This window comes from Gasterosteus aculeatus, chromosome 17, assembly GCF_964276395.1.
Source record: "Gasterosteus aculeatus chromosome 17, fGasAcu3.hap1.1, whole genome shotgun sequence".
NCBI classification, from domain to species: Eukaryota; Metazoa; Chordata; class Actinopteri; order Perciformes; family Gasterosteidae; genus Gasterosteus; species Gasterosteus aculeatus.
This window is the reverse complement of record NC_135705.1, coordinates 16,510,940-16,538,533: the sequence shown is the minus strand read 5'-3', so window position 1 is coordinate 16,538,533 and position 27,594 is coordinate 16,510,940. Positions and strand designations below refer to the sequence as shown.

The 27,594-nt window shown below is 44.8% G+C and overlaps 1 protein-coding gene and 1 non-coding gene across 3 annotated transcripts; one reads left to right on the top strand and one right to left on the bottom strand.

Moving 5' to 3' along the window:
- Positions 1–27,003, bottom strand: fgd5a (FYVE, RhoGEF and PH domain containing 5a). 2 transcript variants are annotated; one of them, XM_040203883.2, is made up of 21 exons: positions 26,710–27,003; positions 22,286–25,010; positions 16,794–16,911; positions 15,785–15,843; positions 15,422–15,452; positions 12,613–12,767; positions 11,962–12,118; positions 8,167–8,257; positions 7,706–7,756; positions 7,446–7,504; positions 6,708–6,779; positions 6,489–6,557; positions 4,244–4,327; positions 4,074–4,153; positions 3,868–3,964; positions 3,330–3,467; positions 3,109–3,211; positions 2,858–2,994; positions 2,215–2,343; positions 1,758–1,909; positions 1–1,530 (listed from the first exon to the last, which is right to left on the bottom strand). In XM_040203883.2, exons 1-21 carry the CDS (start codon positions 26,717–26,719, stop codon positions 1,494–1,496), a joined length of 4,554 nt encoding a protein of 1,517 aa, XP_040059817.2. In that variant the 5' UTR covers positions 26,720–27,003; the 3' UTR covers positions 1–1,493. The 2 variants fall into 2 exon arrangements, with proteins under 2 accessions (XP_040059817.2, XP_040059818.2); XM_040203884.2 differs by having other exon boundaries at positions 2,242–2,343.
- trnae-cuc (transfer RNA glutamic acid (anticodon CUC)) lies at positions 2,599–2,670 on the top strand. Its single transcript has one exon. It is a non-coding gene; the product is annotated as a tRNA-Glu (tRNA).
- Positions 27,004–27,594: the final 591 nt, after the last annotated feature.

Sequence of the window (27,594 nt, the reverse complement as noted above, 5' to 3'; positions counted from 1 at the left end):
CACTTTTCAAAGGAGTTTATTTCTATATGTATCTATATACACAAACATTTACAATGCACTATATGCAAGAGGTACAGTCCATTCAAACACTAAGAAATAGGTAGAAAAGCCAAATAGTATTTGATCAACTCATCTGTACTTACTGTAATAACGTAGTTTGACGTTGAAAGATCACATGTCGTACAGCCGGCGTCCAAATTTAGTAGATAAAGGCCTCTCGGCAGGTCATTCAGGAGATCTTATGCAGGTCGTAGTATTTCAAGCAGTAAAGAAAAGTGAAATTCCAAACAAGACGCCATGATGACCATGTGATTCCCTTTGAGTGCAGGTGTGATTTTATCCAGCAGTGTATGCACAGCATGAAAAGAGCAGTCATCGAAATGGCACAAAAGTATCTTCTCAGTGTAACTGAGACTGTTGCTCCAATCGGTGTTCATCCAAATGGTGAACTGTTGAAAATACTAGAGGTTATAGTAGACGCAAGTAGATAAAAAGCTAATGTTATCAAGGTATCTTCCGGTGATATGACAGTTGTACAGTACTTTGATAATATCAAGATGAAAAAAGGGGGACAGTTTCATTTCAGGCACATAATCAATTTGCAAATAGCACAGCACAACTGGAAGAAATCAATCGGCACTTAAGCACTGGATGCATTTTTTTTCAGACCCTACAGATTCAAATACAAAAAAGTATCTTTGAAAATGTTCATCCTTAGAAATACTGTCGAGTCATGCCAAATATTGTAGATTCGATATAATAGTAACATTGTGTAAAACTTCACAACCAATATAATGTACACACACTGGGATGATTAAAATGACATCTTACTCAGAACATCATGTAACAGCATTTCTAAACAAACCCTATAATTCACTTCATATCTGCAGTGTATGCTTCACAATATATATTCAGAATATTAATCATCTGAAATGGTGACCAATATTTTTTTGTTTTACTGGCTGCCAATACTACTAAAAAGCAAAGTTTGTTTGTGGTGTTATACCCATCAAACTAACAAAGGCTGTAACTGTTTCACGTATAAAAATCGAGCTGGCAATATTCTCCCGCGAACCACCAAAGAGTGGTTCAGTAGTCCAGTGGAACCTCAGGTTCAAGACACTGAAATAAAGCAAAGTTGAAGGAGTTGATTTTGAGAACTTGGTGAATAAAATGTTTTTTTTCTTCGAAGAAGCATTTGATGAAGGCGGAGGAGCTCTTCCTGCTCTCCACCTCGGCTGGAGCGATGTGACTCTTGGAGGTTTCAAATGTTGGGATCTTTCTCCAACGAGAGGTTCTTCACTCTCCCTTCATTCGTTTCCTTCTTTCACCGTCATTCCGTTGGGTCGCGGCCGTATCCGGTGATTAGACTTTCACGTAATATTCCACAAAACAGGTCAATGTGATGGTAGCAGCAGGTAGCCATGTTGTGCTCCACACAGGAGTTCTAGCAGTCACAGGCAGCAGGACGTGATCATTTCGCACTTTGGGCGCTACAAAACCGTGGCCTCCTCCATGGCATTGACCCATCTGAAACACAAGAAACGTGAGGTGGGTCTCGCGGATAGACACTGCTGCATGCGTTATAAGAACCGAAGGGGCCAGTGTTTGTGGAGCTTGAATCACACCAAAGTTCAGAGGTCATAACCTCTGCCGTGGTCCCCAAAATACAACACCGAATTACTTCATATCACACAGTTTCTCATTGCGATGACTGTCCCTTCAAAAAAATGATGAATGCACAAATGAATGCAAACCTGCGTGCTGTCTGTGGGTCGTCGGCCCTGAAGGTGTAATACAGAGTTTTCTTGTGGTAGAGATGGAATGTGTTGCTTTCCTCTCCCTCTGGCCTCTCTGTTAGTTTGACCGTGAAGCACTGCAGAGGAAGGCTCTCTGTAGCAACTTTATCCTGAAGAAACCAGAGTAAACACATCAATCACAAGTGTATACGTTAAATAAACACGTCAATCAAGTAGCAATATGTAAATCTCAAGCATAACACATTTCAAAAGCAGTGCAACACTCAAGAAGCCAAAAGAAACAGAAAGAGAGAGCACAGAGAATCCCTTCATTAGTCACTTGACGGTGTTCTGCCCTGGAGGAGAGGTTGAACAGTGGAAATGGGAGTGTTAAACAAAGGTTCAGAGGACAGGGTTCTGTCATTGGGTGTGCACGTGTTTTGGGGCTGGCGTGGGAGACTCTGTGCCCCCTCACCTCACGGGCCGTGAAGGTGTAGAGCACCTTGTCTTTGAGGAGGAACCACAGACGCTTCCACTTCCTCTTGCTCTTCTTCCGGCGCTGCAGGCTGCCGCTCATTGTGGCTCCCTCCACGGTAAGCGACACCTGGTGAAATGCATGAAAGATACAAACCTTAATTAATGAAGGCTGTCACCGGAATGTGGGTAAGTACTGAAAACTTCTAGCCCCCCAAAAAATGGAACCCAAACAAAACCCCGAAACTTCAACAAGAATGGAGAACAAGTTTAGTACATGTGTTTTTTATTACAGGTGCAGGATTGCTGTTGAAATGTGAAAAAATAGTGAACCCTAGTGGCAGGTCTTGATTTTTCAACAGTAGTATTCACTCCTTGGTGCAGGTCCCTGGTGGTCTAGTGGTTAGGATTCGGCGCTCTCACCGCCGCGGCCCGGGTTCGATTCCCGGTCAGGGAACGTATCCTTTAACTTAAACTGACTAACACCACTAATGTTGCACTGCGAACTAAAACTATAAAACCAGTAATTAATTAGCGAGTCTGCAGGGCTTTGCATTGTAATTAAAATCATTCCAGTATATTGTCAGTCTTGTCATTTGCTTGTTTGGGATGAAAAAGTGCTCCGGATGACACATTAACGCCACCTGGTTGAGAGCGGAGGAACTCTTCCTGCTCTTCCACAAGCTCGGTGGCTGCAGGCTCTGGAAGACAGCTGAGAGCGGACGGCTTGCCCGATGTGTCCGAGGACTGGAGCTTCCCCACGCCGCTGACACGCTGCCACCTACACACACACAGAAAGAGTTAATACCATTTCAAAGGGGAAGAGCAACACCATGAGGTTTTCCTTCCCGCTGTACTGCCCCAGGAGTGAGACACTACTAAAGCTGAGATTCACCTCTTTTCCTGAGCTCAGCATGGCAGTGGTCACAGACTTTGGCCACCCGGTCTTTAAGGTACTTCAGTGGGTACCTGTTCCTGGAACAAGCACGACACACCACCTGTTCACAGAGACAGAATTCAAAGATTTGCAACCAACGTTTCTTCCTTTCCGTTCTGCCTCCAGTCAAGGTCAGTGACACACAAACAAGTGACAGTGTTTTGTCGCGTGGGTCTGACCTTGCCGCAGGCGTTGCAGTGGTGTCGTCTCAGCGTGAGGCTGAAGTCAGAGGTGCAGTTCATGCACATCATCGCATGAGAAACTGGCACCAGCACGGGAGCAGCCTCGCCCAGGGCCATCCACAACTTCTCACGGGCCTGTGGACACATCTACTGCATTAGATGATGCGAGGACGGCGTTGACGTTTCATAAGCACGCGAAAGATTGGATTAAAACACAATTTCTCAATGTACGGCCCACTTTTTTGAGAGGGGACCAAGCATGAAACGCTATGATTTTGAGTCTTTGGCGTTTTTATTAGTAGCATTCTGAAAATACAGACGAGATGCAGAAACAAAGACACATTTTTCAAACAGAAATACTTATTCTGAAGACAGCATTAACTTATTGTCCTCACACCAAAGGGCAAACTTCCCATCATCGTCTTCGAGCTCTGAGTTTAGGTGATCTCATTGACTATAGGTGCATTGTGTGATTGATAATTAAGTGTGGTGTTTTGATGGCAGTGTTTAGCATCCATTTCTTTACTTTTCTTACCTCACTGCAGGGTCCACCAAACGTACAGAGGCCTGCAGCATGGTCTGCGATGGCTCGACTCAGAGTGTGGAACCAGTCCTCCCTCTCTACCACCGAGCTGAAGACGGAAGCAGACAAACTATCACACCCGATCGAGAGCCCTGGTAAAGTCACAGACAAATTCACACAGATATATCCCGAGGTTATGTGGGTCATCCGATGCTCACCTTGCTGAGAGTGTTATCGTGATGTCGGACACCTCGATCTTAAGACAGTTCAGCACGTTGTCTAGAACCGGTTTGCTCACCTGTGTTTGAGGGGCGAAAAACGCGTCACAGGTCAGCCTAAAGACACTGATGATGTTGGAGATGGTCAGAGAAGAGTTAAATCAATGTACCTTCATCCCAGACAGAGACAACGTGTTCTTAAGCCTGTATTTCCCATCCTGCTGAGGGTAGGTGTACAGCATTATGTCGTTCATCTGATCCAGAACGTAGAAAGAATATTATGTAAGATTCGAAAGGAACATAGAAGATAAATGTTAACGGTACAAATATTAGTGATATTTAAGAATGTAATACCCCCTAATTATCACCAGGTGGTGGTATTACCTTGAGATAAATATGTACACAACCACACCTCTTTGTTTGTTCTTGGTTTCTAGAAAGAAACTTTTCTGGGCCCAACTACTTTGTTCATGTTTCCTTTCACAGAGTTCCCACATCACGTCCGTGCAGCCCACCAGTGCAACATTCCCATGTAAGCACACGACAAAATAGGTGTTTATTTGGTTGTCAGACCCAAAGTATTGTGATCGCCTGAACACAGTGAGAACTCCATTGTGTTGTGAGAGGCATTTCGTTTCTTTCCAGACAAAAGAGGTGACATCATTGGTCACACCTAATGTGTGCTCTAAACATCCGGTGGGGCCGTTAAAGGCGGCATCCAGTAATTCTCCCCCCTGCTCCGGGCTCCTGGCGTCCCCTCGCCCTCCCAGGCTCCTCAGGCAACACTGAGAACCGGGACTGGGTGGAACCGGCAACAACACCAACAACAACAACACAAACGGCCGTGGTAACTGCTTCGCTCCCTCGACTGGACTCAAAGAACTCAAAGATTCCAAACCCACCCAAGTGCCGACTTAGTGTATTTCACAGGCGACCTTCCCAGATTACACACAATATGCACCTACTTGACCCCCCCGGTATCAAAGAGATTTAATTCAACCTTGACATTTCATCTTGTCCACTAACCTGTCACCTCAATCACCTGCCTCCTTCACTCATACTGCCTCTGGCAGCTGTTTTTACCTCCATCCTCCTTTAATCCCTTCCCTCACTCGTTCGCCCCGCTTGTCTTTCTTCCCCGAGCCCAGGCTTGTGACATGGCTTCAACTTCTCCCCGTCGCTTAGGTGAGTGATGGCTTTCATCTTCGTGTTGTCTGGTTTCTCTTTCCTTAAAAGCCCATAAATAACACCTGAAGCACTGAAGCCGTCAACTTCAAGGAAGCAAATGGCTTTATATCCCCGGATAGTCTCAATAGTATCAACCAGCAACCCTTTTTAGTTATGGCCAACTGCAATTCTGTTTAGAGGGACCGGGAGAATGATGAAAAAGAACAAATTGAAGAAAGATTGGAGAAAAGAAATCCATATCTTCACGCTATATTGTATTTGGATCAGCTGGAAGAAGCCAAAATCATAAACGCTGCTGCAGCGGATGTGCAGCTCCGGCATAATTCATAACATGAGACAGCACGGATTGCACATGGAACAATGGAGTGGGCTTCTCTATTTCAAATGATGTGTTTGTGTAGCAGCACCACCCCTCCCTCCTCCGCCACCTCCTCCTCCCCTGCATTCTACAGGGTGTCTGGCCTTCACTTTGCTGTCAGTCCCCTCCCAATACACAGGAAGCCGGCATCCAGTGACCCACACCAAACATCCTGTCAGGAAGTGGGGCCCTGGAAAACAAGTCCTGAGAGGGGAGGAGAGGAGTGTAGCGGAGGGGGAGGCCCTCTCTGGATAGGTGTGGTGCCAAGTGGAGGTCTCACAGTCTTGGCCTCGTGACCCCCGTCCTTCTCGCCCCTCCCAATTCCACCTACCTCACCGACCTCCACCCAACATTCCCACATATTTGCTTTAACGATATGGCAGGTGTTTTCTACTTGCCAGATTTAACAACCGTTTATACCTTTGTCATTCGCTAAGTTACGGTGTTCATCCAAATAGTGAACTTTATCTCCCTCAGAGATCCAATGCTTTACAGAGTTAACAACTGTGTGAGGTTACATTTTTGGGAAGTGGGTATAACTTAATGCAAACATGGAGTCTTGAACTCCCGTGCTTTAATCTTGTTTTTGAATTGGACACTTCAACGGATAATCTCAATGAATAGATGCATCAAGATAATACAGAACATGATGTGACAGTGAATGCTTTTTATCAACATAAATAAACGAACAATAAGATTACGAACAATAATAATTGATTGTTTGCTTTGAAACATGAGGGTGGCATGGGTCTTCTCACCAAAGAGAGCTGATGAACATGTTTCCAAAAGGGGGGAAACAGTTCAAAATCCTAAACGACAGCAAATACAGACCAATAACGTCTCTGACAGTGATATGGGAAGAATATTACCAGAAACAGGTGTCGTGGCTGCCTGCTTTTCCTCGAGACCTTCATGAGTGTGCCTTCTTTCACAAAAATCTGCCAAACGAAATAAAAATGTAGTAAAGTAAAAACAAACTGCAGTTTACACACACCATAATTTAGACGCCGTAAAGGCCTCCACATCCTGTTCTACAGATGGAACAACGTGTTTTTGCGACACAGTAACACAGGCCACATGGTGCTCACCCTTCCGGGCTTCAGGAGGTCCCTCTTGCCCCTCACGCTGTACTCTATGTGGACCAGACGCAGCAGGTTCTCCTGAGGGGGCAGAGAGAGCATGGAGATGGAAGGAGATTATCCAGTGATGGACGCAAGAGGAGACAAAGAATGAAACCGCCCCTGTTGGTTCGTGAATGAAAGGGAGGGAGACGGAAAGGGATGTGATACTGAAAACTGAATAAGGGAGGCGGGGGGGGAGATAAAGGGGAGCCTGTTTATCTGTCGGCCTGTGCGTGTGTATTTTGCCTCATGTGCACGGAAGAGGAAAAACACGATAACAGAGGCGAGAAAAGCTTTCTAAATGATCTCCATGAACAGCTCATCTTTGAGAGGGGGATGGGGGGGGAGGGGGGGGGTGTAAGTCATGTCCACCCTCACACTGCTCCCTTTGAAACGATACACCTGGGACTTTCTGGTGACATCATCTTTCCTACACCCAGGGCGAGGCACCCAAAGCTGCGGAGGCCGCCGCCAAAGACAGACGGACCTCCCCTTTACTCCAGCGCGTCGTTTAGAAGAAGGATTCACACGCGGTAGAACCTCGGCTGTCTACATTCTTCACGCTTGATCTCCATCCGAAATTTGCTCTTTCATTGCCGAACCAAATATAAAAGGGCACGCTGGGCCATGAATGGATAGAGACTCAACGGGAGCCAAACAGTCCGAATGTTCTGAACTCACGGAGCGTATCCAGAGTAAACTCACCCCCTGCCTCAGATTGTCATTGGCCTGGTCCGCCACCTCGGACACAATCACCAAGGCAGCTGCAACACAAACAGCGAGAGAAAGAGACAGATTTATGCGCAGCCCAATTCAATTAGGACACTCTGTGACTGTGACTCAACAAATAGGGTCTGATACATGTGGAGCAGCTGCAGTGAGTGTCAATATCGCTGTGACTGCTGAGCAAACATCACCGCCATGGCTGTGATTATTCATTTCTTGTTGTATTTTGCGGGGGTTACCTTGCGTGTCCTCGTATTCTTTTGAATCAGGAGAGAGGTTGTTTAGGTAATCTGGAGAAGACACAGGAAGATTGTGTGTGTAAATACCATTTCCATGCATTCGGCTCACATCTCTTGAAGCCTCGGGTAGAGAAATGAGAGGCCAAACAGGATTATAAAGCTACAAAATGAACAGACATGGGTGGGTCCCAAACCAAAAAGTAAATGTCTGTAAAAGCACTGTGGTGTTACGTCTAACTGTGCTTATGTGCTCTCGCGTTGTTGTATCTACCAATCAGAATTCTGAAGAGATCATTTCGCTCACTTTTATGTGCTATTTATGTGCTATTGTGGTTATTAGTTTGAGCCGTTATCAGTTTGCCATAATTGCTACTACTGGCCCTCAATGTCTGTTATTGATCAAAAACCGGCACGGACTTGCTTTAAAGATGACTGTGTGTGTCTGCGTGTATGTGTTTTACCTGTGAGTAGCATTCGATACTGGAGCACTCTGACAATAACCTGCAGCAGTTGGTGATTCAGCGGGACTTCAGCTTTCTCTGGGCTTCTTTTCTGCACACACACACACACATAAAGAAATCACCACTATACCTGGGTTACACAATGTCTGACAGATACTGTAAAGACCCTGATTCTATGCTTGAACGTGACACATTGTGTCCTGTTAAAAAAGGTTTTCGTATGTTTAAAAACTTTCCACTGAAAAAAAATGATAATGGCAAAATAAAAAAATAATAATCATTGTTATTTCCAATCCTCGGACCTCGCAGCGTCCCCGAACTGCACCCAGAAAAGCCCTACCCCGTGAAGGTCACCTACACAATATGCCGCTGCTGCAAGTCAAGGTTACAAGTGAACCATGGGGACGCTATCGGACTGGGTGACCTTCACACGTCTCTCCAGCACACAAAAACCCCTGAACAACTCCCATTCTTCCTCTCGCAGTAGTCATTTGCAGGTGAAAGGGGAAAGAAATCCGCACAATCAAAGAGAGCTTTAGAAAATCAATCAGGATCTAATTGTCTCTGACAGGTATTTATGCCCTGAGCGGTGGAGGAGCAACGAGGGACAGGGCGCACACACACACACACACACACACACACACACACACACACACACCGTCTTTTGTAATCCAATGAAGTCCTATCCTTCATTAGAGAGGCACAGATAGCCCCCTGCGGGAAAACAGCCGCTTCATCTTATTTACACTGCACACACACACACAAGAGCCCACGCAGCCACATTCACAAACACATACAATATATTATTGATGATGTGCCCCTCCACACAAGCTGACACAAACACGCACAGACACACACAGAGACCCTGGACTGGCGATGAGATAACACCGATGGCCTGTAAAGGGGAGGGACGAGTTAAACACACCAGCCTTTGTCTTTATTATCAGAATCTGGGGCGGAGGAGTCAAAAGTAAAACCGAGAGCCGGCGCTGCTTCTAATGAGCAGGCCTCGCGAACACTTCATGTACTTCTCTGTCGCAACGTCCTTTTTTCCCTTCGTCTTCGGTCTCCAGCAACAACCTCTGATTAGAGTTTCCTCCCTTCTCATGACTGTACGATCAAGTGCAATAATGACCAGCTCTCCATTATCATTCCCGCTTGGCTTCGGCACTTTCGTTCTCCTCAAGCGTCCCCTTGTAAATTGTCATTCAATTGAGACTCGTTCAGAGGAAGTGGCTTTCCAGAGATGGTAATTAGCGTGTGGTTTGTTTGGGTGAGAGAGCCAAATTGGAGGAGGAGAGAGGAGGGAGCGTGTGATGCCTCGTGCTGGGAGACACACACACAGACATGCACGGACAAACAGACACATCTTTCACACCCTGTCACAGCCAGCTGATTTTCTGCACACACACACACACACACACACACAGACGCACACACAGACACTGATCTAATTGGGGAGTTGTAAAAGAGGCTGCTTCTCTAATTAGCTTCTGTCTGCCTCATTGCCCAGCTGCCTTTACAACGCATTCCCTCCATTGCTCTCTCCCCCTATCGCTCTCTGTCCACCTGCCGTACAGCCGCCTCCTTCTGCGCTTCTCACACACAGAAAACACACAAAAACTTTGGACAAACGCCGGCATGAATATAAATCTATAAGATGTTGTGCTTTGAAAATATGTTTCATCTGTACATCCTTTTTTTTTTAATTCTAAAGAATTTTACAAGATCAACACAATTTGTGTAAGCGCATTCCCCTGCAAAACAATCAGACACCAGGACAACGAGGAGCAAAAAGGGACACACAATGGGACACACACACGGCACTCTGTTGGCCCATGTGTGTAGATGGTTGGGTAAACAAGCACCTGGCTGTGGAGATGAGGCTTTAAAGCCTGTAAGGGTCTAGCTGTGATCGGATCAGAGTCTGTGGCTACTTCATCACTGTCATCACCCCCGTCCACAATGAAATTACTATCACTTATACTTCGGGCCAGCGGAGGAGCAAGAGGGCAAGACGTGTTGAGGGAGCTAATGGCTTAAGTCTTGGAACAAAGCAAGATAATAAAATGGGAGCTATTGATGAAGAATTAACATTTTTCTTAAATTCACAAATTCACAATGAGTCAATTAAAATAGCCGAATCGGTACGTCCAGTCCTATGAAGTGTAACGACTTGTGAAGCGTCACACGGCCAACAGACAAAGGACCGCCGTTCTCTGAGCAGTAAATATGTGGTCCCATGACTCGTCCCTCGTCCCTCCTTCCCGCTCATTACAGTTGGGCTCACACACACCGTGTCATTCCCAAGGCAGCACTTCCATTCAACGCAGCATCCCTCTCTCACACAAACAAAGTCCAGGCCTCAAATAATACGTACACTTATGTGCAATATGGGAAAGGTAAATACAATCTGCAGTGTGGTGAGTCAGAAAAGGTTATTAAATGTGTCTTTGGGTGTTTCACGGGTGTGAGATGAATCACAGTCGTTACATGGACACAAAACAGACCAACACCAAAAAATAAACTTATATCCTTGAACAAGAGGATTCATCCTTTGCAAACCAAGCAGTTAATGGCTGCTCCAGATAGCAATTAGTGGTTTATGGTGTGAGAAAAGAGATATAATATCCACTTCATGAGGCTAAAATGAGGGGGCACATTATTGACTTAGATCGAGGCTATCAAGGGCCACATTGTTAGCTGACTTAGTTCAGGTGTGTGTAAGACACCAAAGGTCAGTGTGACGGTTTACAGTCTCCATCTTGCACCTCCACTCCCTCCTATTTACATTAGCTCCATTAACGTCTGGCGGAGCCAAAGCTTTGCTGCCGAAGGGCAGCTGCCTCTGAATATTCATGAGCAGAGACAGTTGGGTCCTTGTCCGCTAGGTTTTCTTATCAAACTGGAGACGCCTGGAACCATCGAGTCAGCCGCTCACGTGAAGCGTGCAACTCTTGATGTGTACATTCGGGAAGAAAGGTGCCGAGTTGAGCAGTTAAAGCTTTCTTTTAGTCTTTCTTAGCCTTACTTGGCGGTCTTACTCAGGGTGACCTGTGTGCCCGGCACAGTGGTTTTAAACTATGTTGATTGGTAATCAATTCCACAGAGCAAGACACAGCCGCATGAAATGAGAAATCTATTCGAGTAACTCTGAGGTCTTATCTATTGGCTCTCTTAATATCCTGTCTTTTGGATAAAAATAGTCAATTTCATTATTACCAGCTTGGACTGTGTCTCTCCTCCTCAACATCAGGATGAAGTGTCGTTCTGATCTGTGGGCGGCTTTAGAATGAGCTTTTGTGTGAATTTTAATCCCTGTACCAAAAAAAACACTTCACTTCTCCCCAGAGAGCAAAAAGGGATGAAGAGATCCACGCTGGACAAACGACGAGTAGTTGGTGTTGAGTGGATATAAAATATGCAAGCGTAAAGTGTAAAGGTCAGTTCCCTGGAGAGGGGCGGGAATGAAGGGGGTTCTGGAAAGGCCATTATATCCTTCGTGGAAGCTGGGTGACAAAATCGAAACAGCGAGTTGCTGAGAGAGTGCCAGGAAAATACCAGGTTCCTTCTCTGTTCCATGGAAACAAGCACAAGGCTTAACTTTCCCTCCACAAACAAAAGTGACCGTCAAAATACTTCCACCCAGCTACCATGTAAAGGGGGGATCTTTTGGCAATGATCAGGCTCTGAATCCAAGTGCGGTACGCTGAATAATAACAGGTAGAAACACAAAGGGCGGACCCAAAGAGTCTCTGTCCGCTCAGGTTTTAGTCTAACTACTCAGTGTTTTACCTCAAACGTCTTGACGATGTTGGCGAATGCTAAGTTCTCCCTGCAGCTCTCCTCCAGTAAGGACATGCTTCGATCATACTCTGAGATAAAGGTGTCAAACACCCCAAAGTCCTCCCGACGTGACAGGATCACGTCTACTACCCTTTGGCTCTCCTCCCTTCAAAGAAAGGACAATCAGAGATTTAGAACATTTTCTTTGAGTCATTTTCATGAAAACACAAAGTCTATGATACAACCCAATTCTCTGCAAATTGTGAGTTAAAGTTTACGAAAAAACGCTATTAACTGAGCTGTGCTATATTATGGTCCTTATGGATTATCGTCTGTGAGGATTGTGGAACAATTACGTAACGTTTAGAAATAACGTATTACTGCTTCCAAATACCGAAGGACTACCATGGATGTTTTACTTTAACATATTCAGAAATATTATGAATTATAATATTGGTTCCTCTCATATACAGGGCATTTGTTATATAAAATTAGCGTAGACATGGGAGTCTTACAGAATGTTTGATTCCTCTAAGAAACCAATTAGATGTTTATTTCCTAAAACATAAAACCATCCCATTAAAACAAAATCTAAATCCCACAACTGAAGTGTACAACAACGCTGGCCAAACCATCAGCAATATCTGTGGTGTTTCTTACCACCGACTGATGCGTTCCTCCAGCTCAGTGAGGATGCTGCTGTGGAGCGTGTAGACCTGGGGGAGCACGCCCAAGATCTCTCCTAACCTCTGCTCGTCCAGCACGGGCTCCCCGTCCTCGCCCACCGCCGCCTCTGCCACTGCAGACCTAAAGTCCTGCACAGGGGAGGGAAACAAGGATTTTAGAGCACAGCTTTTTAAGAAGACAGAAGTGTGGGGTGGAAGGGGGGAGGAACCAAGGGTATGGTCGGTTCATAGAAAGGAGGGAATGAGCAAGAGAACGAGACACGAAAGGCATATAGGAATGAGGAACGAAGAAATGAAAGGAAGGAAGGTCAGATCCTCCTAAACATCCTTACTGCCAGCCTCCCTTCAAATCACCTCAGCTTCTCCTCGCCGCTTTGGGCTCTGTCCAGGCATTCCGGAAAGGCGGGACACTGTTTGCACACGAGTTACACGCCAGGTGCTGTTTCATAAAAACCTTGGAACTCAATGACACAATGCTCATTTTGTACGCAGTATCCACTTATCATTTCTCTGGAGGCACAAGATGAAAAACTGACTCATCTAACTATGCCATGAATTCAGGTCCACTGAAGTCCATTCAGCACACATAAAACATAAGCAAAAGGCATGACTAGCTGCAGTGTCAGAGACTAAGAGGACTATCATGAGGAATTATAGCACATCGGGGACAAAAACAAGGGAAGAGGTCAATTTTCTACTCATAAAATCAAGACAAGAAATGGATAAAAGCAGGTGAATAGTGTCTCAAAATGCTTGAAGAAGTCTCTGTTTCCCCTTTGGGGCAAAGCTGTCTGGCAAATATGTATAAATATCTACACCTAAATAAATCTGTGTCTGCAGCCCAGATATGCGAGTTGTAAATAAAGAACATACATAAAACGAATGTTGACGGAAAGATAATGTGATGACATAGGGCACATCAGAACATACTGTTCATCATGCACAATCACTGCCGTGAGTTGAGGACAAGAAGAGTAACGGCTCTGCTCGGCTCGGTTTCCCAGGTGACACGCAGACAATCAGATCCTTCAACGAGAAAAGCTTTGCTCTCAATTTTGCCGGTCGACTCTCCGCCTTATCCCTATTTCCCTCACGTGAGGTTCACGAGGCAACACAGACACCATTTGGTCGAGCAGCAACTCGGCACAGAGAATCAGTTCAGAGGTCACGGGCTGCAAACAACAACAAAAAAAAAGAATTGTTCCGAGCCGCATATGTTGAATCTGTTGCGGGGAAAGTCCTTAGAAAGAAGAGCACGGCCTCCTTTCCTATGTCGAGACAGGGTCTGGAAATTCTTTGTATTCTTGTTATTCCTTATCAAACAATGGAACAATAGCCCCTATGTGCCTCTCACTTAACGCTGACCCCCCCCCCCAGTGTTTGTGCACGTTGAGCCGCTGGAGTGCTTGCCAGCTGAATTGCTCAGTTTCATGCTAATTATGACATCAGTCTGGATCAAACATGAACTCATACTGTACGTTGACACATCACGGTTATAAGACTCTATATGCATTATGCAACGGAATGATGACATTTGAAAGAGATGAAATTAGATGGTGTGGTAACACTGAGCAAGCCAAGGTCACTCAGATCTGTTACTATAAAAAATGAACTTGTTGGTTTAGGCTACACTATCAGAATGTCACTGATCCCCATATTGACTTACAACGGATGTTTCTCGCTGTGTTTTGGCATGCAGCACCTAATTAGTATAATTGAGCATCATGATGAGATTGCAGATTCATGAATATTAGAGCCGTCCATTGTATAATATTTGCATTACTTGCTGTTTAATGGCATCACATTAAGGAGTGGCTTTTGAAATGCACAGCAGGTGTTCATAAATCATGGTGAGGGGTACACGTACGGCATTCAGGTGAGTCCTTGTTGAAGGTTATACGGTTCAGGCTGACTGATGGGCTTCTCTGGGTTCAATGACTCGACCTGTCAGATTTCCACTGGCAACCATCATCTTAATAGCAACTCCGCCACGCCATTCTTTAAGAGCTGCTGCCCACCTGACCTCTCCTCTACGACTTTCCCTTCTAGTTAGAATTAATTAAATGCATTAGGTCTTTCAGTGACATTATGTTTTATTTTTGGTAAATATGCGTCTTTGTTCCTAACTTTGAATTTGGATCTTCTTCGGACAACCGGTGGTACCGGTGCCATGACAACCTTGAGAATCTTACCGCTGCTCACCTTTGCATTATCTGATACGCTTCTTAAATGAATGAAATAGAGGAGTATTGCTTGCAGTATTTTGTACTGTATAACAAAACTTTTACATTTCTTGGGGTTGTGTTAATCACAGAGCTTATTCCAGTCACCCAACCAAAAACACGTACCGTCAAACTGTCATCAGCAGTCCAAACGGGGATTTTATACCATGGAACCAATACAACCACTATACAAATTTCATGAGCCTGAACCTTTAGGTGGCAGTTCCCCAGAATTCAGTATCAGAGGACGTGTTTCGGTGTAGTAGAAGGACGCCACCAGCCACAGTGCCTGGTGAACGCACATTTTACAACTGACCACTACACAGTGCAACATGTCCGCTTTGTCACGACCAGGAAGTAGATCCTGCTGCAACAACACTGATAAACCTGAGCAGAGCCTTATAACAGGAGGGGGAGGAGGAGGAGACGGAGACAGAGACTAGGGAGCAGACGCACAGGAAATACGATGTTATCCGTGCGGTTTTCGAGAAGGTTTAATAAGCGAGAGACACATAATGCCAGCGCGACCCACTTCTGTGGTGTCGGCGGCGCTTTTCTCACCTGGTGAAGGTACTTGAGGGCGCTGACGTGGCTGCAAATACAGTGCAAAAAAACAAGATTTAATTACGTGGTGAAAAACAAATTTGCAGAGTTCTCCCCAAATAAGGTAATCTTTCTACTACACTCATGAAATGATCTAAATTATGCATGATGAGGAAAACGCTATCAGAAGTGAAGTGCGTAGCAGCGGCAATAAATTACACGAGGCGCTCGTGTAATTGGCTGTCAGTTACCCTGCACACACGATGAATTAGCCAAGGAGCAGGGGAGGTGCGTTTGGAAGGAATCGGAGATTAGATACAAAATCACTCGTTTGTAATAACACAAATGGCAAATGGGGAAACCCCAGCGGGGGACACTCACAGTCCTTCTGAGTCGACGAGCTCTTTGGCGACGTAGAACGCTCGGGACCGGCCATCAACCTGGGGGACGCCGAAAGATAAATGAACATGAGCTGATGCTTAAAAGCTCTCTGTACCTCTGAAATATGAATAGGAACCACTACGCAGCGGCCAAGAGCGCTGGCAAAAAAGCACATTCCCTTAGTTTTTAAGAATTTCTTATGTCAAAGTAAGACTGATTATTCCATTAAAGTACTGCATGGACATTACAGCTTTCTCCAACAGAGGACTTTTAAATGCAGTTAATTATGTATAAGAGGCTGTGTGTGTGTGTGTGTGTGTGTGTGTGTGTGTGTGTGTGTGTGTGTGTGTGTGTGTTTGTGGCGACAGCAATGCTGCCCATTGATTGGGAGGCTAATCACAGCGTTACAAAACATCCGGCCCAAAACATAACATTGAAGCCATTTGGGGGTTTACCAGCAAGGTTCCGCTTATTTGTTCCTATGTGAGGCATTTCACAAATGCTGCATCAAAAGGACGCTGACCCCCATTTCCTCAAGAATAAAAACGAGCAACCGTTCCATTTAACTAAACTGTTCCTGAGGCCAACTCAAGTTTCTCTTGTCTTCTTTCCTATGCTTTTATCTACATTTTATTGTGTTTTTTATTTTTTGGAGAAAAAACAAGATATACGCTTATCACTCAGCTGCTGTAAATGTCTGCCATCTACCGTGCGGTAAGTCTGAGGGGCGTGAGGAGATTCATTTCAACTAGCTTGATGTCTCTGGACCTGCGAGTCCTAACGCTCTCCCGAAGCAATGTAGAATGCGAATGCGAGCCATAGCTTTCATCTTCCACATGAGCGCAGTCATTTTCATTAGGCTTTGTCGCTCGCATGCCACGATGCCATTTTTACTCAATTTATTCCACAACAAGTGCACACAATCTAGGGCCAATGAGAGCATCATCGCAGCACCGTCCTTTGCTCGTGCTGAACTGTTGCAGTTGGGAGTCTGGGAGGCACATGTCACCTGTCTGTCATAGCTCTGCTCAGACTGCCCCTCTTCCTCCTCTGACGTCCGCCCGTGGTCCTCGTCCGCTGACAGCGCAGCAGAGACGGGGTTCATTGGGAAAGGCTCTGTGTAGGCACTGCCGAGAGAAGAAAAGGCAGCATGAACACAGCAAAACAGGACCAGTAAATATGAATACTGACACCATTTGGGCTTCAGCGCCTGGTTTAAATGTATGACACACTGACGACACTAATTCCAAATAGCAAATTTACGGTAAATCTCTGTAGCAGCGTGGTCCCAAAACACTGAGCAATAAGTCACCTGTGCTCTAAATATGCTCTCTTCCTGCGTGTGTCTCTGAACATTTCCACTTCTCACATGGCCTCCTCCAGTGGCCCGGGGTAATCCCTTCCATCATTAGTTCTTCTCACAGATGGCACAGTTGTGTTCGTACACTTGTAATCCTTTTGCTTCCTGCTGTACCTGAGGGGGACCCGCTGTAGGTCATTTCATATGTAATCCCTTTAAATGCACCTGTGGTAATTATTAATGTCCTCTGACCCACTGGGACCTATTCGGTGCGTTTGACCAAACTCACATTGCCACAATAATAACGGGATTACAGGTGCAGCTACAGGAGAGCTTTTCATATTTCGCAAAAAATGCAAAGGATGAATCGCAACGCCGTGTTCTCTGATTTGATTAAAACGATCAAAGACATTTTACACTTAATTGTGTCATTTTATCTATTTTTGATATAATATCCACAGAATTACAAACAATACAAAAACAACAAAATATATAATACTACTACTATACTACTACTATATCAAAAATATGGGGACTATCAAATGATTTACCAACTAACGGATGTTACTCTATGCATGAGTCCATTTATCGATCAAAAGAAACATAATAATCCGAGACATTCTTCCAATCAATATAATTATAATTATTGTTATTATTATATATTATTGTTTTTATGTTCTTTTTAAAGGAATGCCAAACTCTGTCTGGTTCCAACCTCTCAATTGTAAGAATGTGTATTTTTTGTGTATTTTAAAACTACTGTTTTATTAAAGTGAATATATTTGAGTTTTTGCATTCTGCGCAACAAAACAAGTACAATGAAGACGTCATGTAGGGCTTGGGGAAATGTGATGGTTGACATTCATTCAGGCCTTTTATAAATTGTAATGTCTGCTTGTCCTGATGTCTTAAACGGCTCCCTGTGTTTGGGTGTAGAGGGTCGACGGCTATTACAAAAGGTTAATAGAGTTACCCAGTGGACTTAATTTCCCTTCAGCAACAAACACACACTTAGAGAGACACCCATCAGCCCTACTGGGTGGGCTGGAGAAAGCACCTACAGGCTATTACTCATGGCTGACCTGAGAGCAGACAGATCAACCTGGTCTGGGCTTCTGGGGAATGTTCGGAGGCCTACAGACCTCCTACAAAACTCTTTTTTAAGGTCTGATTTATTCTGCGAAATTCCTTCATATGTTCAAGAAAAATGCACCACGGATTCTCACCTTCACCTTTTACCCGTGACCATCTACAGGGGAATGTCAGAAAACACGCCTTCTGTGCTGCAATGGAGGGTTGTGTCCCATTTATAATAATGGCTTCAAGAAAGGCACAAAAAACTGAATTGCTACAAATAACTGGATTGCAATAGTTTCCTCTTCAACATACCCGTACATATCCATTTTATTTGACAGAAAACAATAATGTCAAATGTATTCTGTGCCAATATAGCTAAATTCCTGTCATGAAATGCCAAATATAGTGCACATTTAGCTCCAGATGATAACGTTTCCATATTCAAATCTGTATATATGTTATAAGGTAATCCGGGGACCATTAAGGTAATTCTATTACTCCAGCAGATTGCAATGTCTTTTATAACATGGCAAAGTTAAATCTACTGTGTCAGATTCAGAGAAGGACACAAGGACTCTGTGAAAAACACCTGTATCCCACCATTCTCCCGTGAACTTGATGATGCCTGTAATAAGTTACTCAATTGAGCTCAACACTCAGTATTGAAATATATATTGGGTGCAATCAAAAGGGCCGTTTTTAAGTTGTAATGGCACTATTATAAGAAATAAGGAGAAGCTGAATAGGTCCATTAGCCTGCTAAATAGAAGATTGTGATACTGGTGGGTAGATGAAGAGATCGGGGCTAGTTTTAAATTGTTTTCCCCTTTTAGTGACGATCATCACACGTAGCCCGGGGCTGTCGTGCTGCTGCTTTTGCGGCAGCGTGTGATGAATTAATTTGTGAAGACGCTGTCAAATTCAACAACGTGCGATTCAGGGCCTCAAATGCAACCGCGTTGTAACCTCTGCACGCTCGTCCAACACACTGGAGGCATTCCTAACAAAAGGGAGCAACATTAACAGCAGACCTGGCATTCCTGGTGGTACCACACCTCCTCTTATTGTTCAAGGGAGAGTCTGTGGGAACCCCTACTCCTCCACGGTGACCCTCTTCTCCTCCCTATCTGTCCCCTCCCGTCTCCACCTCCCGTCTCCATCTCCATGCCTCCCGCCAGTGCCCCGCCCTCGCCCCGCATTTCCTGTAAACAGACTGGTGGGAAGCTCCTAGGCTGGACGCTTCCTCCCCGGGGATGACCTGGCAATGACCTCAGGGCGCATGGCACCAGGCCTGGCGAGCCAATGAAACGCCCTGTTCACTACCTCGCCACGCAGCCACCACCCAGTACAACAATGTACTTAAGATGGCTCCCTCATCACTACTAACGCTAACATAACAGTGGGGGAGGAGCTGTTTCAGAGGCCAACGCAGGGCTCTGTCATCACTCTGAATATATTTGTGTTGAAAATTACACCAAGGGGTGCATTATTTGCACATATTAATAGTATTCCACTGAACATATCACCATATCGGTGTTTATTACCAGGGACAACAACGCATCTACATTCTAGTTGTAAGTTTACCAATTACAAAGTTGACAATACACTAAATGGTCTCAAAGTTGATCACCATCACCAATCCTTTCTTTGCTAAAACGCCTCATTTGCTATACAAGGCGTGGGCAATTCTGCTGAGACTGCATAATCAGGAGGAGCCTCATCTTTGATAAAGCAGCACTAAGTTGTAGCTCAGTGTGCATGCGCATACAAATGGCTGGGTTTGAGATTAATCATTAGTGCGCCTGTTGTTTTTCCAATGTACACTGCTTGCTAATGAACGTTTCTTTGCGTACTCTGCATGCTTGTGCTGAAATAATGTCTGAAAGGTGCTATACTTTAATCACACAAAGTGGAAACAAGCACTGGGAATAGCAAAAATCTGCATCCTTTCCTCTGTGGGTCTAAACCAAGTTGTTGAATGCGTTCTCAATAAATCACTTCCATCATCAACGTATGGGACAGCGGCAAAGTCAAGCTTTGGACAGAGTTCATTGTAAGATGTACACACAGAGGCCGGGACACATCTACACTACACATGACTTGCATTGAGTGTATATACACACTCTCAAATAAACATAAAAAGCACAGTATAGACACACCAAAGAGCGGCCGTGGCAACAGAAGCGCCTCCGGGGGGAATGCGCCGAAGGCCACAGGATAGATAGGTTCTTTGCATCATTGTGAGTGGCGTGAGACTTCTACCACACAATGATCCACACCGATAACATCACTGGGAGAAAAAGAGCCCTCACTGAGGGAGCATTGTCTGGGAAATGGAAGGGTTTCAACCGTTGGGATGTGAAGTGTAAAGTGCACTGTAAATAAACAGGAAGGAATTCATGGTATAGTGGTTACTGCTGCACAGAATGACAGGGGAAGAGCGGCTTTGTGGGTGTGAACCGTTGTATAAATGATTTTAACTACAAGCTAAAACATTTTCGACCTGATGAAATAGTTATGTCACATAGAATATATATATACACATAGAATATAAAAGTGTAGCAGAAGAAGTAAAAACAAATGCAGAAGCATTTTGCTCCAAGATTATCTTAAGCCTTTCAAGCAGCTCTCGCTATTGGCCTGTCTCTTTGACTACACACAGGTCATCAAACACAACTATTTTATTTAGACTTGGGAAAGACTGTAGCCCGGAGTGGCTAAAGCTGAGGCCTGAGCTCAGGAGCGCGGTGATACTTCACTCTATCACACATTGCAGTAAATCCTGCGGCCCCTTTAGGGTCCAATGAAAGAGAAGCACTCGGGAGAGAGCTACTTTAATAAAAGCCCTCCTAAACTTAACAATAAGTGTCAGGTACAGGAGAGCAATTACACCAGAACTGCTCTTGCTCACTTTCTTCTGTTCTTACTTCACCTCCCCCTCCTTTATACTTTAAAGCTTTTCTCTCTGTGTTCTTAGTCTTCAGCACCTTCATATTAACACATCCCCTCCCTTTGCTGTCTCACAATTTTTTCATTCGTCGCCACCTCCTTGTGTGAAAAGAACTCCCCCATATTTCTTCACTTTTAATTGCAGCCCTTAATGACTTTCTCTAGTGTGAGGAGCAACCTGCGCTCAGCGAGCTGCGCATTCGCCCCGACCTGTTCTATCACCTCAGACTTTCACGGGAAGCAGCGGTAGCAGATGCGACCTCTTAATCCACCAAATGAAAAACAGGAGTAAGCTCTCCCACAAGCACTGTCCATCTTTCCAACGCCAGCGATGCCTGACACGGCAAGCTGCTCATCTCTCACTGAACAGTTTTCTACAAGAGGGAGATGAGATTCTACTCAGCCAGGGGCCCTGCGCTCTGCTGAGATACAGTGGGACAGCGTAGGAATATTCATTTGGGAAGGACGGGGGTCAAGATTGCCCTTCGGGTACCCAGTACCAGTCAAACGTTTGGACACACCTTCTCATCAATTGAATGAGAAGGTGTGTCCAGACTTCTATGGAGTATAAAGTGAACATGCAGCATATGCCGCTTGATTATTCATAGTCTTTAATCCTAGCATCTATGAGAAGATTAGCTGTAGCACCATTACATTGTAAACAAAAAACACATGTCAGCCTTATTATGTTGACGATCTAATCTAAGAAAACTGGAGACTTTCTGGAGTTTTCTTTAATGACATTTATGTAGATTCAATTGTGCAAATGTTATAATATGGTGAAAACGACCATTCCAGTTACCAGGTGCTGCAAGCTGATATATTCAATTTAAGCTTTAAATAGCGTGTTTTGTACAACACGTCCAAAACCCAAATGTGTTCAAGCATATTTTGACATTTGATGAGTCACGCAAGTTAACATTTAGCACCTTTGGTGTAAAATGGTTACAAACAACTATCTCCAGGTATTGTTATGGATGCTTCTGATTAACATGTATTAATGCGTAGGTGTCAGTACACCCAGATCTCAAAACCCAGGATATTGTCTGTATGGCTAGATACCACGAGAGTCACACATGAGGTAATGTAATATGTGCTTTTGAGCATGAGTGAATCCACCTTTTCAAGTGAACTTCAGAAGAAACATTTTTAATCTTACGGAGATCTTACTATACCTTTCAGTGTCGTCTTTTGATGTCTGGGTTATGCTGTCAATCCCAGGGAAACTGTTCATATCTACATAGCCGTCATTCTCATTGCAAGCGATAGTGGTGCGATTTGGGTCCTCAAAAAACTCGGTGACAGTGTGGGACCTGGTGGGTCTAGTTGGGATCTGAATGTTCTCATAGTCTGAGCTCATGGCCGGGATGTTTTCATAGTCTGATGTGTCGGCACTAGGGAAGGAGATGGAGCGGGGTTTGGTCAAAGGCAGCGGCATTGCGGAGCGCCGAGAACGCTCCTCGAAGGACTCAACTCTGGAGACACTCCTGCCATAAGCTTTGGGGTCACCTTTCCTCCTGTGGTGGTCTTTGTATAGGACAAAGGGGGATGGCAGTTCCATAGGGTGCTGCTGAGGGTTCACAATGCGGTTCGGAAGCTGAGGAGAGCTGCCGGTGCTTCTACGATCAAGCTCTATGACCCTCACGGGGCCGTGGTGGCTGGACTCTGAGGAAGAGCGAGAAGAGCGGACACTTCCATCGCTGAAACCCTTCGAATCTGTCTTCCTCTTGAACTTGAGCGCCAGGAAGCGCTTGAAGGAGGACTTCTTCTTTGTAGATATGTCATTGGGTTCATGCTGGATCAGGAGTGAGGGGGAACTCTTGGTGACTGGTCTTTTAGTTATGTATGCCAGCTCAAAAGGTGGTGGGATGTCCACAAGAGAAGTTGGCGTGGAAATGCCACTGGATGATTGATGGCTACGCTGGGAGAAGCTTCCAGAAGAGGTTATGACGCTTGGGAGAGAAAGGGTATCATCTTTCCTCTTCCTCCTAACGTCATCCTTCAGAGAGTGGTTGATCTCTGTAGGACTGGTCATGGTCAATGCTGGACCCTCTGCAGATTGGGAATAAAACAACAAACGTTGAGACTTCTGCGGTTGGCTGAGAGGTTCGTTGGTTTTATCTAAGGCCACTGTGCAGTAGTCATGAGTCTGATACTCCGTCCCAGTCTCCTCAGGTACAGTTTCTGGAACATAACCTGGAACTTTCCCAGAATAAGAGCGCGATCGCGTGACAATGGACTTCAGATCAATCGTCACAAAGTTCTCCCCTTCGGAGTCAAACCCTGCCTCCTCATATATATGCTCCTCGCTGTCTGAGTCTGTGTCCTCATTGTAAGGCACAATATGGCAGTCCAGTTCCTCAATGTCTTCTTCAAAGGCTTCCGTTGTGTGAGCAAACACCACCCGATTGGTGAGCTCCGGGGTGCGGCCCACATCAAGGTCTGATGGCACTGTGATGTTGCACAACCTGAGGCGAGGCTGGCAGCTTGTTCGCTGGCTGAGGAAGGCCTGCTCTCGTTTAGCCGTTCTCTCTTTCACACTTTTTCCTTTAATATGTTTCTTTTCCGTTTCTTCGTCTTCGTCATCATCACCTATCTCAACGTAATCTTCCGATGAGACACACTCCAGCTGCTTGTCCTCTGCTTGTAAGCAGAGGGAATCGTCAATATCTGCATACTCGTCTGCTGACTCGCTGTCCTTCGCTTTGTCTTTGTGCTGATTCAACTGCTCTGTCCCCTCCTCAATCTCACCCTGTTCTAAGAGGACCTGCTTATCCTCCAGCTTGTCCACGTCATCTGATGACACATAGAAAGGTTCCTGGTTAGAAGCACCTGCCGTTTGCAGTTCATCTGAGGGTTTTTCCTCTGTATCCTCCTGAACCCACTCTGGGTCGGCTGTGCCTGTAACATCTGGTGGAAGAGATTCGATAACCGAATAAGGCCCAAAAACATCCTCAGTGCTGGACGTGAATCGGAAACAGCCAGAGAGGTCCTTGGTGGCCCGTTCTGGTTGCCATACCTCTGTTTCAGCTGGGTCACATGACTCATATATATCACTGCCAACATCTGTGGGGCCAATCACATCGTAGGGATATTCCTCAGTTACAGTTGGAAGCACACTGAATCCAAATGCAAATCCTACGGCTTCCAACTCAGTCCCATCTGTCTGTAAACAGTGCACAAAGTCCTCTCTTTGTTCACTATCTGTTCCATTCTGTCCAGTATCATTGTCCTTATCACCCCGGCTGAGGGACTGTGGTGTTTTAAGGTTCTTTTCCTCTACATGTTTGGGTCCTGAAGAGTCACAAACTTGCCTTTTTGCTATACAACTTGGTTCCTCTTTTTCCTCCTCCTCTCCCATTTTATCCTCCATCTCAGCAGGATTGAGTAAAGGCGTTGATGTTCTCTCATTACCAGTGTCATCACCCACTTCAGACTGGATGAAGTTATTTTCAGTGTTTCCATCCTCAGGAATAGTAACATTAGAACAATCATCAGCTTTTACGGTGTGCTCAGAGTCAATGCTGTTGCCATCATTATCTAATATATCTACACCTTCTTCTGTTTTACAATTACTTTCTTCTTCTGCCAAGTAATCTTTGTCGTTGTCTTTGTGTCCGACGTCATTGACCTCATCCTCGCTTTTCCCCTCTTTGTCGTGGTTGTTTGTAGCCACTTCATGAAGATCTTCTGCCTCCCCATCAGAGTGGGCCAGGTCTCCATTACTTAGGCGCTGAGAGGGGCAGGACTCCCCTGGTGCATGGGGCTCACACAGGCGTCTGGGCTTTGGGGCGACAGCAGGTTTTGGAGCACACGGCCTGGACATCAGCTTGGAATGCACTTTGATGGTCAGGTGACTGCGAACCTTTGGTCGAGGGACTTGCAGTGTGTTTTGAAAATCTGTAAAAGGAGAGTCAAAGTTTATTTAAAAAGTAAGTAAACGATGCTTGATCATTATTAAACCTAACATCAATTTACACAATGGAAAAAGTAGGTCCTGCTTTGGTAGAGAATGCTGAGAGGGGGTCAGGTCATGTACAAAAGTCAGTGACATGCAGAATGCTGCAGGGGACATTATCAGCAGGAAAAACAACAGAGCCACAGCGTACTTAGAGGAGGAACAATAACATCTCCCTGTCTGGGAAATGAGGACATGCAGGTTGCAGAATTAACAAATCATAGCTAATTTCCATTAAAAACTGAAAGAGATGATTTTGTCATTGGTCCTTTTATTTCCTTCAACATACTCGATATTTAGAATGAAGCATTATTTAGCAGATTTAATCCGACATCAACATACCCTTATCCTTGTGTGTGTTGCTTTTGAAATTTGAACTCATCAAAGAGCACTTACACAATGTGAAATGGTCATGAAACACACCCAGTGCTGTAAGAAGTGTGTACACCCCTGTTCTCTTCCTGTTATTTCGTACCTGCCCTGACGCACATCCTTTTAAACCCTGAGTGCACTCTGTGTGTTTCTCTCCCTCTCACTGTCAACGGCTCTCTCTAACTCTCAGTCTAACATGAGCTTTTGAAGAAACTAACCGTATAGTTAGTTATACGTATTTGTCCTCCATCATTGTCATCATGTTCTTTCTTTTAATATTTCAAGGTTCATTAGGTGCCCCATTAGGAGCCTCATTGGACTCTGGACACAGGATGTCCATGGGCCCCCCATCAGTCTTCCATGAACTTCTCTAGGCGTGCAGATTTTTTCACAACACAAATGGACTTCCTTCTCGTCATTCTTCGACGATTCTCATGAACACACACGCATTTTCTTCTGAAAAGGTCTTTTGAGTGCGTCAAAGAACAACTGGAAGAGAAAACAAGGATCCCGGTCTGACAAAGCGCCCAACTGCAAACAACAGGATATGAATTATGCAACAAGAATTCAATTAAAATAAATGTTTAAAAACAAAGGAAGAGATAGACACTGGGGCCTTGGCTGTGCCAAACACACAGGATATCATTTTTTTTGATAATTTTCATGAAATGTCAGTGGTTGAATCTGAAAACCTGTCTAAAATGAAGTGGCTTCAGAACCAAACAAGACATGTCAAGTTTTTGAAAGCAATGTTTCCTCCAACAGAAATCACATACAATATAACTAATTTCAACTATTTTCACTGAATACATTCCAGGGCACTGCACTTGTAAAACTGACGTGCTATGTGTAATTTCCCAAACATGGATTATACTGTAATCCTAAAAACTAATCTCTGTACAAATTTCCCCGGTGGAGTCTTCCACGGAAAGCAACGTCATCCGATGCTATGGATTTAAATTCACTAAACATTTCTGAGTTCAGACTTCATCCCATATAGATTTTTGTAAAGCGAAAACTAACCACATCATTTCCACGAAAATTCCAGTACCTGTATGATCAGTCTGATATTTGATTTTACCTAAGGCGTGACCTGAACTGTAAATTAAGTTAGATCATTTTTTACGTGAAAGAGTAGGGAAATAAACAGATGTGTTTAAATTGTGATGATCCTGTCTAAATAATTAACATTTAACACAAAAACACTGTGAAACCGCTTAAAGTTTACTTTAAACATGAACACGACGTAAACATATATATAAAAACAACCTGTGTTCATTGTGGGGCATCATCATCCAATCATCCACGGGAGCCGACAGTTATCCTCATGTTTCCACACCGACCGCGTCGCTCCAAATGACGTCGAAACTTAATCCGCATATACAAAAAAAATTAAAAAATCAAGCAGAAAAGGAAGAATGTTTGAGTCTTGGTTTCAACATTGAGAGTCGGCTCGTGGAAGACGTCGGTGTTCGCGGAGTTGCAGTTGAGCTTTCAGCCGACGTGCATCATCTCCACTGCTCATGCACCGCTCCGCTGGTGCGCTCTTGTGTGGAAACGGGAGGTGCTGCTTAGCGCAGGACCAGCCTACAGCGCTGAGCGCGACCCCCCCCCCCCCCCCCCCCCACACACACACCCTCTCCCACCCTCTCTCCTCCTCCTCCTCCTCCTCCCTGTCTCTCTCTCTCTCTCTCTCTCTCTCTCTGTCACTATCGCAATGCACGGCGTAACATCTGGGGAATTGTTCATTCGCATCTGGTTATCTTCTGTTTTAGAACACTTCTCCACAGATGTGGGGTCAGAGTGCCACAATAGCAGTGGCACGCCTCGACGCCAAATCCACTCAGTGTGAGGGATTTTGACATAAGCCATGATTAATTCTGGGCATCAAATCTACGGTTGTGTTTTTGTACATCATTTTGTTAATTAGATCTTTGTGGAAAGGTGTTTATATGGAGGATTATACCGTTCGTCAGAGATTGAGAGCTCAGAGATTGAGCATATATCCTCCTTGGTGCTTCTTCGGCAGCCTCTGTATGTAGGCATATATATTTCCTGAAACATAGAGGTTCCCAAATACAATTTTTCTAGGACACCAAAGCTTTTGCTATTGGCAGGGCTTCCTGGCCCGGAATCTGTTGCATGATTGAATGA